Source organism: Corylus avellana, chromosome 1 (assembly GCF_965113065.1).
Source record: "Corylus avellana chromosome 1, dhCorAvel1.hap1.2, whole genome shotgun sequence".
In the NCBI taxonomy this organism is placed as follows: Eukaryota; Viridiplantae; Streptophyta; class Magnoliopsida; order Fagales; family Betulaceae; genus Corylus; species Corylus avellana.
In genome coordinates this window covers 918,650-931,248 of record NC_142490.1, presented here as the reverse complement: position 1 = coordinate 931,248, position 12,599 = coordinate 918,650, and the positions used below count along the sequence as shown (strand labels likewise).

The 12,599-nt window shown below is 34.9% G+C and overlaps 1 protein-coding gene across 2 annotated transcripts; it reads right to left on the bottom strand.

Moving 5' to 3' along the window:
- Positions 1-665: 665 nt before the first annotated feature.
- Positions 666-7,870, bottom strand: LARP1C (winged-helix DNA-binding transcription factor family protein). Of its 2 annotated transcripts, XM_059581398.2 has the most exons (7): positions 7,106-7,870; positions 6,051-6,582; positions 5,820-5,976; positions 5,604-5,694; positions 1,898-1,969; positions 1,463-1,766; positions 666-1,074 (listed from the first exon to the last, which is right to left on the bottom strand). In XM_059581398.2, exons 1-6 carry the CDS (start codon positions 7,598-7,600, stop codon positions 1,464-1,466), a joined length of 1,650 nt encoding a protein of 549 aa, XP_059437381.1. In that variant the 5' UTR covers positions 7,601-7,870; the 3' UTR covers positions 666-1,074; position 1,463. The 2 variants fall into 2 exon arrangements, with proteins under 2 accessions (XP_059437381.1, XP_059437380.1); XM_059581397.2 differs by having other exon boundaries at positions 666-1,766.
- Between the last annotated feature and the right edge of the window lie 4,729 nt (positions 7,871-12,599).

Sequence of the window (12,599 nt, the reverse complement as noted above, 5' to 3'; positions counted from 1 at the left end):
TACGAAACAAAGTGCTGTCAAATCAAATTGGTCCGAAGTGCACAAAGATGGACTCAAAAAAGGACACATTTTCACTGCAGCTATGTTTGGCTGCCAGGTCGTAACTGTAACAGATTTGATTAATAAAAATAAATAACTAAAAGTATTTTGTATAAAAAAATTTTAAAAAATATAATAATAATAATTAATTTGAAGAAAAAAGTAAAAATATTGAAGTCATTTTAGAAAGAAAAGTGTAAAATTCTTTTTTGAATTTTAGGTCATGGGTCCTCTTTCCGGTCTAGCCTCTTGCCAAACATAACCTGTTTTCTTTCAAAAACATTGTGGACGACGCTCAAGGGAAAGAAAGAAAAAATCAAAAGCATTGTGGGAAATCGTTTCCTCCTGAATATATACTACACCGGATAAACAAATCCAAGTTCTGCCAGCTGACACACCAATTCTTATGAAGAGATGTGCTATTTTATTTTCTCTCAGCTTTCTTTCAGCATATTCAGTCTATACTAGTTGACATGACAAATTCAATTTATCATCAATTTTTTTTTAAAAAAATACTAATAATTTTGATTTAAGAGTAGATTGAACATGCCACTTAAACTGAATATGCTGAAAAAAAAATGCAAAATAACATTTCTCTACTGATTAAAACAAGAAGTGAGGGAAAAGAAAGAACACCGTAAAAGGGTTAATCCAATTCAGAGAGGGCCAAGTTCCAAAAGCTCCAAAGTTTAAATTAACATGAATGCCAACAACATCCAGCCCAAATCTGGAAAATCCAAAGGATTGTCCCCAAAGGGACCATCTTTATGCAGTAGATTCTTCAAAGGGTTTGAAGAAATAAGATATACATATAAATGTAATAATATAAGTATGAAATATGTGACAGAGAAATCCAAAAAAGAAAAAAAAAAAAAAAAGATGGATCAAGAAAAGAAAAATAGCAGTTGTAACACGAGCTGCAGCATCCAGCAAAAGCCACCCACCTCTCTTCCCCCTCACAGTCGGCAGACATGAATCCACCAAGCACTTGCATCACTCAGAATTATATGTATACCTCCGGAAAGTGGAGGTGATCTGACCCCAAAGATTCAAAAAAACCAGCTGAGGGGCAGGCAAGGGAAATGAGATAAAAATTCCCCATACAAAAACATTGATCATGCCACCATAAAGAGCAATGGAGTTAAATGCAAAACCCCCACAAAAACCATACATGCTGCTACTAGCTCGAGTCATAAATGGTTCTTTTTGTTTTTTGTTTTTTTTTTTTTTTTCTGCTTTAATCTTTTTCTGTTCCGTAATAAGTTTCCCTGTTCCCCTTCCAAATAATGGCTTCCCATGTGCTCATGAGAAATCATGTTCTATAGTACCATGGAAAGACCACTACCTGCAGTTCAAGTCCCTCCCTTCCCCTCTTTTCTTCAGAAATTAGTTCTTAAAAAAAAGTGCACACAGACTCTCTTACTCTAATTTCTTTCCGAACCAGCTTGAGAATTGACTTGATCTGTCCTCTTCCCACCAGACAGCTGGAACTGGTTGCTCAAGTCCCCAGATTGTAGTCCACTTTGGAATGCCTCAGCACGAACATCTGATTGTCCCCTTGCACTGCTGAGGTCAGCAGTCTTCTCCAGTGCCATGTTTTGGACTTGAGCTGTCAGCATATCGTGACTGGATTTTCCATAGGTCTGTTGGCCTGAAGTATTAGGAAACTGAACTGCAGGTGGCATTATCCATCTCTGCCAATCGTGCCGCCTTCTTACTTTGTCACCCTAAAAGACAAAGGCAAAGGGATTGAAATTAGAGAAGCAACAAGATTTGACACAGTGCCAAAAGGTCGTCAAACCAGCTGAATACCATTAATCTTCAAACCAATGACCCTAAACACATTCAATAAATATACCTGTACTTCCAGAAAACTTGAAGCTCGAAGAGCCTCCACTATATGCTGGATATTTTCTGTCAAGTGCATAACCTGGAAAGCAAGCCACAAAAACATATCATCTATGCATCAATAGATTAAGAACAAAAAATTGCTCTGGCACTACTGCAACGTTGGGACTATCACATCCATTTTTTGAAGCATTTTTTTCTTTGGCATGGAAAGGGAAAAATACCAAAAGTGGCATATTGTGACCAAGACAAAAACCGCAACGATAAATCAGAAAGAATGGGACAGCACAAAGACAAATAGTCAGATTCCAATTTATATAAACCTGTACAGGCAACGATGGCATTAAAAACACAAGCCAGCACCGGCACAGAAGATATGCAGGAGATAATGCATCAGAGAACAGAAATACAAAAATAATAAAATTACTCAATGTCTTCCACCTGTCTGTTTATGATATCTCAGAAATAAACATTCCAAAGGCAGTTCATGAGAAAAGAAGCTTACAGCCAGACCTGGAAACCAGAAAATCAATTGATTAACCGTCCTGCATGGAATCTACCTCGACTTTAAACACCTTTCCCATAATCAACCAATAGTTTAAAAACTTTTATCTCATCATCCCAAACTCCCAAGTATTTGTCCCCATGCAGGTATCCCCTTAATAAGATATAGATACTTCAATGATATCGTCATCCACAAACACAATCCTTGCATGTCAACACATGTTTTGATTAAAAGAGTATAGTAAAAGGTAATTTTCATTATTGGTAAAAAGAAAAAAATAATGTAAAGCTTAAAAGATAGGCCAATAAAACTTTTTGATTAGTTTTGCCTGTCAAACGAAGTTTTAAAACTAAAAAAGATTAGCAACACCTTTGACCAGAAACATAAAAGGTACTGACATTTTTTTTGTTTTTTTGGGATTGGTAAGTTACGCACTTGGTGGGACTTGAACATACGACCTCACCCCCACCTTGCTACAAAGGGAGGAAGTACTAGTAGAGCTAAAGCAAGCTCATTGGTAACAGGTACTGACTGGTGAAAACGGCAAATATCTATAGGTTAAACTTTGCAAATGAAAATATTTTTTATTTCCAAAAAGAAAAATCAAAATACATCAATTTATGAAAAATCAAACATCTAACAGCACAAGGTCATAAAAGAAGAATAAATAGCAACCAATTCCCAGAGCCACTATCTGATCATGGGATAAAAACCTAGTTGGGGGTTAGTAGAAACCAAATGCAAGTTAAAAGAACATACGCTGAATATATCACCAACTTATCAAAAAGCGAATAGATTTCTTGCACCACTGTTAGAATCGAAGGACATCACTTTTCAAATAAATTCACTAGAAAGAGATTTTTTAAAAAAAAAAGAAAAAAAAAAAAGAAAAAGAAAAAAAAAGTGTGGTCTCAGTGCACAAAAACCAAAGAATAATGATGCAACAAAAGCAGGAAACATCATCTTCTGGCAGCTAAAGTAATGGCACTTCAATACTACATCCAGGACTTCAGCAGGACTTATCTTAGGCATCTACACTTTCAAGATATGATTCATCATATATACTGTTACTGCAAACCATAAATCTGAAACTAAAGAAAGCTACTCAGCAAATAGTTTTGGCGAGTTTATTAACCACCCAAAAATTTGAATGTCACAAATAGTGAGTAGGTAAAACTGTAATACCTAACCGAGACAAAAATAAATATAGAATCACTCCTCAAAGCTGCTCTTAATGAATTTGTCAAGCTCCAGAAAGACTATTGCATGTGCAGAAATAATAAGAAAGTCCAATTGATCCCTTCTGGAAACTTAAATGGTTCAAAGTGATCTTAAACAAAATGAAGTCAATCATGCACTAGTGGAACAAACATCCATATACATAGGTAACATAAATGAAGCAAATATTGCACTAGTGGACCCACAAGCGAAAGGAGTATTGAAGGATGACTATAGATCTTTACATTATAATTCAACTTCAAGGGACTTGAAAGTGAAAGAATCCATTTTCCGAAACATTGAAAATTAATGAGTAGGATAAGCAGTGCAGATTATGCATTATTTTTGATCTAGTTAGTATAAGCAGCGCAGATTATACATAGCAAGAGGGAGCATTTGTATACTAAAGATTGGGTGCGTTAAGCCAAACCTACAGTTCATCCAGTCAAATATAAATATCATATATACTAATTACATGGCCAGCCATGCTTCATAATGTCAATTGTGAGCAATCTAGAAAAAAGACAACCATGATGATGAGAGAGTTGATGCATAACTAATGAAATATTGAATATCTTGAAGATGGTTGGCACACTAAGAGGACAATATTATATTAGAAAATTATCATCCAAAATGGATAGCAAATCTGCAGCAATGACGTGTTAACTTCAACATTGAAGTAGTGGACAGAGGCAAAAAAGAAGAGCGTTATGGCATCAAGGGAAGTCAAGGTGGTTGATACTGTAATAGGTCATTTGGCACTGTATTAAGTTCAATAGTGAAGGATTGCTTAGCAATTCCAAGAAATTTAGCAAGCAAATGAGGTTTTATTTAGTTGAACAAGGAAGACTTAACTTTCAAGCTAATCACACAATTTCCCGTATTAAGAGTAAAATACAAATGTAGTAAACATCCGTAGCCTATTATACTCTAAAGTAGCATGATATCTTGACATTCATATAAAAAACACAAGACTTCACACATAAGAAATGCTTTTGTGACACAGAATGTACAAGAAACAATAATAATATTGATGAGATCGAGAAACGGGACCATGAAATAAGTTCTATGAGACTAAGAGCATTTGCATTGGGTTAGCCCCCCCCCCAAAAAAAAAAAAAAGAAGCCCCAAATCCAATAGCCATCACCCCCTCTAAAATAGCACTGTAGCTCAATCTAAAAGTTTTGCACTCTAAAAAGTTCTCTCTCTCACACACACACACACAAAAAAAGAAAGAATTTTTATGCGGTATAGACATATAATAGATACGTGGATGTGGAAAAGTATTTAGCCAAAATAGAATAAAGTAGTCTATAATATAAAATTTAGATAGAAATTTAGAGAAGCAAATGCGAATGCTCTAACTTCAGAATGGTGAATATGAAAGAACAGGACTATTTAAAAACAAGGTTTGATAAGCCAACATTCTTCTTGTCACAATTCAACCATATACCAAATATTTTCACATAGCTATTTTTTTCAAAAGTACATGTTGAATCTTGATTGCAAAATCTATTACCTTCACGTGAATATCACAATCATTCCTAGATCAAAAGAATATAGAAAACTTTCCACAAATAGAGCATCAAATGAACTATGTTAGCACAGGGTGCCAAAAAAGAACTATTGCAGCCACAGAATTCAGCAATGCTAAAAAAGCAATTGCTGTGTTAAGTTAAAATAAAAATAAATAACTTGATGCAAATAAGATCACCAGAGCTCTAAACAAAAACCACTTCTAATAGTTCATGAAGTGCTTTATTCATTTATTAGGCATTACTCAAAATCCTCAATTGACGTCAGTTGCGCAATTGATGACACCTCATATATCACCAAGAAATTCCAGGATTGTTAAGGTGAATGTCCAATGAGCGTTGAAGTTGAAAAGTTAAGACAAAATATGAAACTGATCATAAATAATTAGCAATAAACACAGAACACTACATCACTATCGCATAAGCAAAACCATTGAAATACCCCCAAACAACTCACTTTGTTGAAGCCTGCTATCAATTTAATAGGAACCCAGCCCTGGTCATCCATGTTCTGCCGCAAGTATGTATCTTTAATTAAATTCTCACCACTGCAATAATCGAATACGAGGTGCAATACAAGTTAACATTCCGACAGTAGAATAAGTTGATCATGACAATAACAGAAAAATAGTTAACTAATTATATTGCCTAATTGGAAAGTTGAATAGAATACCTGAAATAATAATCTATCTGATTAACTATCTTAGTATGCAACTGAGGATCTGGAGCAGGGAGAAAAACTGCATGAGGTGGTATTGGGGCAACAAAAGGCATGCCTCTGATTGAGTCAGGAGGTGGAGTAGCAACATATACCACTTGTGGTGGCAGTTCTGGAAAATGGATTGCGGCCTTAGAGCAAGCCCACACACTAAAAGCATAAAACTTGAATATTAATACAGCTTACCAGGGAAACCAATGGGAGTGCCAAAAGGCCGCATTTGTGGTGGGGGAATAAATGGGGCAGAATTCGGTGGTGGTGGTGGGGGCCTTATAAACCTAGGCACAACCCTCTGTTGCTGCATGTGGGTGTCTCTACCAGGGAAATTCCGATGAGCATTCCAATCTTGATTTCCACGGTCTTGGTCACGCCTGCCTCCATAACCATGATTGTGAGAACCATCTCCACGTGGATGTGATCCACCATTGCGGCTCCTAAACGAGCTGCGATGATGCGGATGATCATTACCACTATGGGATTGCGACCCAAATCCGCTCCTTTGCATATGGTCCTTCGGTGAAGGGTTATTTGGAGCCGTCTCAATAACCAGACCTGCTGGTGCTTGCTGCTGATGAGAGAGGCCACCATTGGAGGATGTGCTTGCACTAGAACGCTTAATTGGTCTCTGCCGTGAAGGTACATTATGGCTTGATGTTGAATTAGGATTCACATTATTACTGTTCTGTTTCTGTGAGGAAGAAGGTGCTGCTCCAGTCCCCTACATTACACAACAATATAATCTAAATTTATGAATGCAGGTAGGAAAAGTACATAAACCCATTAAACAAAAAACACCAAGAAGGAAATTCCAACATAATCACTATCAATTCAGTCACTGAAAAAAGGAGGAAAGTAAAAGAAAAAAAGGTTCAATCTCACACTCTCTCTTCTTCAAACTTCCAGATTTTACAGAAAGCTCTTTGCAACCAAACTGAGCTCCCTCAGCACTCAGAATTGAATCGAGTGAATTTAATAGATGCAAGGAATATGCTCACAAAATCCAGCCACACTAACATTTAAAAATTTGTTGCCTTTGTCCCTTTCCTACACTTCTTGAGCCTATAAGATTAGAGTATTTTTTTGGGGTCCTTTCTATTTCTTACAATATGAAATTCGATCAAGTTGTTTGAAATAACCTCAGCTGATTGGAACTATAATCATGAGTAATCAATAAAATACACATGAATTCCAGGATACGAAACAAAGAGACCAAACAACTACAAGAATTTCACGAACCAAACCTGAGATATAGCGATAGGTGATCCGATATCAGATGAGCCTTTCAACGATTCCGAAGGCAATTTCGCGGAAGCCCTGGTGGACTCCGACAAAGCGGGCCAGGAGACCGCACCACCCATGACCGGGCCAACCTCCGGGCCTGGACCATTCGATGGCTTGTTCCAGGCGGGCCTCTTCCCCGCATTGCCGTTCAGCCCATTCTCCGAGGCCTCCCCCAAGCCCTCCTCCGCTCCCACTGAAGCGACACCTGGCTCAATCGCAGCCATCGATGACGTCGACGAAGACAGCGACGTCGTATTGGATGGCGATGACGGAGCTGCCGCGATCGGCTCAGGTTCTCCGCGCACGATATGCGTCCAAGGCGCTGGCGACGTCACTGCCCTCGTGGCGCGACGCGGTTGAGGGCTCCCGATGGTGTTATCGCCGGTAGAGTGACGTGGCGATTGATTAGCCGAGGAGGCCGAATTGGTGTTGTTAGCACTAACGTTCGTAGCCATCAGAATCAAAACGATAAATTAGGGTTTTTGATGAGAGTGTGGGTGAAGAGTCGACGAGTTGATCGACCAGGATTGAGGGCAAGAAGGGAATAAAACAATCAAAAAAAATTTCTGAAAGTCTGAGAGAGAATCCTAAAATTAAAAACTCAGAATTTCGATAATGCAGAGAATGATTTCGGCGATCAATCTCGGAGACGAGCGTTAGCGCTCTCTCTCCCTCCCTCTCCCACCCAGTCTCCCTCTTTCTCTCTCTTCCTATTTTTCTTGCTTTGGTTGCTTTGCTTTTGGAAATCCTTTAGAATGGCTCTCAGGTTTTGGCTGAAGTCTTAAATTACGAAAGTAACCTCAATTTTTATGTTTCAAAGTCACCGAAATACCCTCGTGGAGAATTAGAACTCCCCTATAAGTCTGATTGGACCGCCGTTAGGGTTAATACGTTGCTTTCCTTTACGGGCACAACTTACCTATTTTTGTTAAGCTTGCACGTGTGTATTTGTCGTATATTATTTATAAATATTATATAAAGAAGTATTACACTGACGGTAAATACTTAAATGGGATGATAATTCCTATAATTAGTCGATTAAATTGCACTTAATTTGGGTCGAGCGTTCTAGAATCTAGAATGATTCTTATAGCCCTTTATTGGGAACTAAACGAATTGCAAGCAATTCCAACACCGAAAATCTCGATCCAACTTGAATAAATATTAATTTTGTTTGTTAATTTGTTTTGAAGTATTTGTTGTTTTTTATTTGGAAAAAAAATGTTATGATATGACTTAAAAATGGAAATTATTTTTGTCTACTTTGTTAGTGTTTTGTGTTTCGGTTGTTTTATTTTGATAAGAAAAAACAAAAATATTAACAAATGAAATTTTTTTTTATTAATAGTACACACTTTTTTAAAAAAAAATTAAAATTAAATGATATTGTATACACTATTAAATACAATAAAATAAAATATAAACAATTAAACTACTTGTACGTATTATTCTTTTAACTAACATCTTGATTGAGATCCCTTAAAATTCATTTTGAATTTGAGATTCTTAAATTCATAAATTTCAGTCGTTTATCTCATCTAAACGTATAAAATAAATCATATTTCATAATTTAATGAGGAAGTTATCTTACCTTAATAAATTTCTGTCACTTAATAGTTTGTCATTCAATTTTGAAACATAGCTTATTTAAGTTATTTTAAACACTTAGATGAAATTGACGACTAAGATTTATGAATTTGAAAATTTTAAATTTAACGAGAATTCAACAATTTTTTTTTTACGAAAAATAATATAAAATGTAAAATTTCTTTTTACATTCGGATTTGACTATGTAGCATTAATGAATGTATTTGTGGAAATATAGCATATAAAACCTTGCAACTAAATGAATACAATGTTGTGATTTAAAAGATATTACCATGACAGAGAACCTTAATATGAAAAATTCTTTTTCATCGATGTTCTTTCATCCTACTGATAAAGTATGAATTCAATTTGCTGTTTTGACATCAGTATATCTCACTTTTTTTTATGGAATCTTTCCCATCTTTGTTGGGTGCATGAATAACAATTAAACTCCCAACGTACACCCACCATCTCGCAAGTGTTTGTTATGATGTTTAACATTTGTTTGCAGATATAGTGGGAATGATTCTCTTTTTCTTTTTCTCTTTTGAAAAAATTACATTTATGTTTAGGCTCTAACAATTATTTTATTTGTATGTAATGTCCTTTTAGTATTTTAATTTTTGTAATCTCCTCAATCTATTATTAGTGTTAGAATATTTCCGTTCCGCACCTAAAATTATACAAACATTATTTTTAGCTTCTTTTTTTTTTTCTTGGAGGTTTTTTTTTTTTTTTTTTTTTTTTGTTATTTTTGTCATCTTCTATTTTTTTGCTTATATATATAAATCAGTTATCGGATCGAGTACAAACTGGACTGGCCAGCAACTGTGGTCCGGTTCCTGGTTCCGGTTTTTCAAAACCAAGAACCGAATACCCCGATTCCGGCCCCCAATTTTGGCAAAAAACTAAAAAACCTGACCAGGTTAATACCCATATATATATATATGACACCCCTATATATATATATATTGTGCTAGGTTTTATTTTTTTGGTCAGTTTGGAACGCGGAGGGGGACATTATAATCCCAATGGTAAATTGGAAAGGCATTAAAAAATAATAATAATAAATTAAGCATTTAGATGACATTGCAAATATGATGATAATTAGATGGGGTAAATGTAGTTTTTCCCATTTCTTTTATTTTCCATTGGAACAAATCAAATGTAGTCCTTAAATTTTCACATGATTTACATTTAGTCCCTAAGTTTATAATTTTGACAATTAGGTTATTAGGTTTTCATATGGTTTCAAATAAATCCATCTATAAACTTTAATTAATTAGTGATATGTCAGGACTCATGTTGGCATACAGTTAACAAATTACATGTTAAACAAAAACCACGCGGCATTAATTAATTGGTGTGAAGGGACAAATCATTTATTAATTAAATGGTAAATTGACCGATCGATCTATTTAAAATCATATGAAAACTTAATTATCAAGATTAAAAATCTATAAATTAAATTGAAATTACATGAGAAACTAAAGACTAAATTTGATTTGTCCTAAAATAAAAGAATTGTTAAGTAAGATGCTTGATAATATATTAATATCTATTTTCTCATTTATTAATACATTACATTTCCCTATATAAATTAGTTGACATGATATCTCTAAGTTGCCGGTGGGATCTTATTTTGAAATTATAGCACACCAAAAAACTCATCTACCACCCACCCATTAACCGACAGTTCTATGGTCGTTTAAAGGTCTAATTATTTAATGTAATAGTGGCATTTTCCTTAATTATTCCTCCCATCAACTAATAGAATTTGATTTTAATTAAAATTCCACTAATGTACGTTGTCCCTATTGAAATGAACTATAAAACATTTTTGATGTATCTTTAATTAAATCTCACTTAAATCACATGAGGTATATGAGTCACACTTTAAACATTCTAAGACATATAGGTTATGTTTGTTAATGTTTTTCAGGGTTTTTTTTTTTTTGAAAAACTGTTAATTATGGTGTATTATAAATGTAAAAAATATTTTTATGTTTTTAACTTTTTAGAATTTTAGAATTTTTTGGATTATTTGTTAATATTTTTATCGTGAGAAGAGAAAATAAAAGACATAAAACAAAAAATTTAATAAGCAATTTAAGCCTATATGTTTGAGAATGATTTTCTTTTGACTATTGTCGAATTAGTATATTATTTTTTGTTTTTTATTGGATCTATATTTTTATTTAACATGATATAGTACTCCCAACATGTTTTGACATGTCCACACAAGAGAGAGGAGGGGAATTCGAACTAGTGACATCCGCTTCATTAGACGTGGTCCCAGTCGATTGAGCCACCTCTTGGCATGGAAACAATTAATTAGGAGTGTTACTTAGAGCCTGTTCAGGATTGCGTTTGAGAGACGTAAAAGTGCTTTTAACACTCAAAAAGCCCGTTTGAAGAAAAAAGTATTAGTTTGGTAAGAAAATTAAAAGCGCTTTTAAGGGTCCAAAAAACCTAAAAATGACCAAAACGCACTTTTGGCAAAAGCTTAAAAATGAAGCTTTTGCTCAAAAGCTCTTTTTAACTTAAAAGCTCTATTTTTCAAACGCAATCTCAAAGACAACTTATACAACAGTACTATATATGACAAATTTCTTATAATAATTTATAAGATAAAGTTTTTATTTTAAATTAGGTTGGTTTCTTCAACCCAATTTATTAAACTCACATCTACCGTTAAAAGTAAAAATGAAAATGAAAATAATGAAAGTAATTATTCTTGGCATAAAAGAGGAGGAAACGCAGTCAATAGGGACGGTTTGATTGGACAGCACAGACAATCTTTGCCAAGAAGGGAGATGATAATTGGACCATGTCACATGGTTACGCAGTATGATGGTCCTACTTGGCTACTTCCGTCTTTGGATATCATTTTATAATTTTATCTCCACAATATTTTATTTAGTTTCAATAAAGCTCCACTTCTTATCCTTATAAATTCTCAATAAAGCTCCACTTCTTAACCTTGCAGAATACAGAAAAGGGAGAGAGTGTTTGGCAGAGAGGAAAGAGAGAGAGAGAGAGAGAGAGAGAAAATATGCAAGAAAGTGAGTGAATCAGGGCATGCATGCAAATTATGCAAGTCCTGCAGCAGCATGGGAAGGACTACGTATAGCTACCACCAGCTCCTTTATTGAATATGGGTGAGCTCAGGCGTACGTTGGTCCTCCATCTACGGAGCTCTGCTCGCAGAATTCATTGCTTCTTTATGTCACGGCCGCCACAGTCATTGATCACAAGAAGCAAACTTGTCCATCCACAAGGAAAATTTTAAACTGAGTTAGAGGAAATTTATGATTTTTTAAAATTTAATTTATTAAATTAACATATGTCATTAAAACATATAAAAATTATATATTCTACGAATATGTCAATTTATATTTAATACACTAGGTTAACGCAATTTAGCCTAATCCTGAAGGGAGTGATATTGGGTTGCGGATGGTGTTGTAAAGTTATTCCTCCACTATCGTTGGCTGGCTTTTCTTCTAGCTTCCTGTATATTCTGAAAGGCAAATGGTTTGTAAGCTGTCATCATATTTGACTTGTACACTAAAAAATCAATCAGTTTCATGATAAAGAAACAGAATATTGGGAATCCCATGTAGAAAAGCGAAAAAGAGAGAGAACGATGGACAACCAAACTACAAATTGAGAACCCTACAAGGCTACAACTGACTAACTGAGTACGGATCCACAATTTTCTATGGGGAGTGGCCAAAGCGTCAATCGAAGGCTAAATCTAATTTTGACAGGGTCATAGAAGCTCACCCAAAATTTTAGGCCTATATATAATGAGTAAGGCTAAAAACTACACTCATAACCTATTACGTTGACATGGCAATGCCT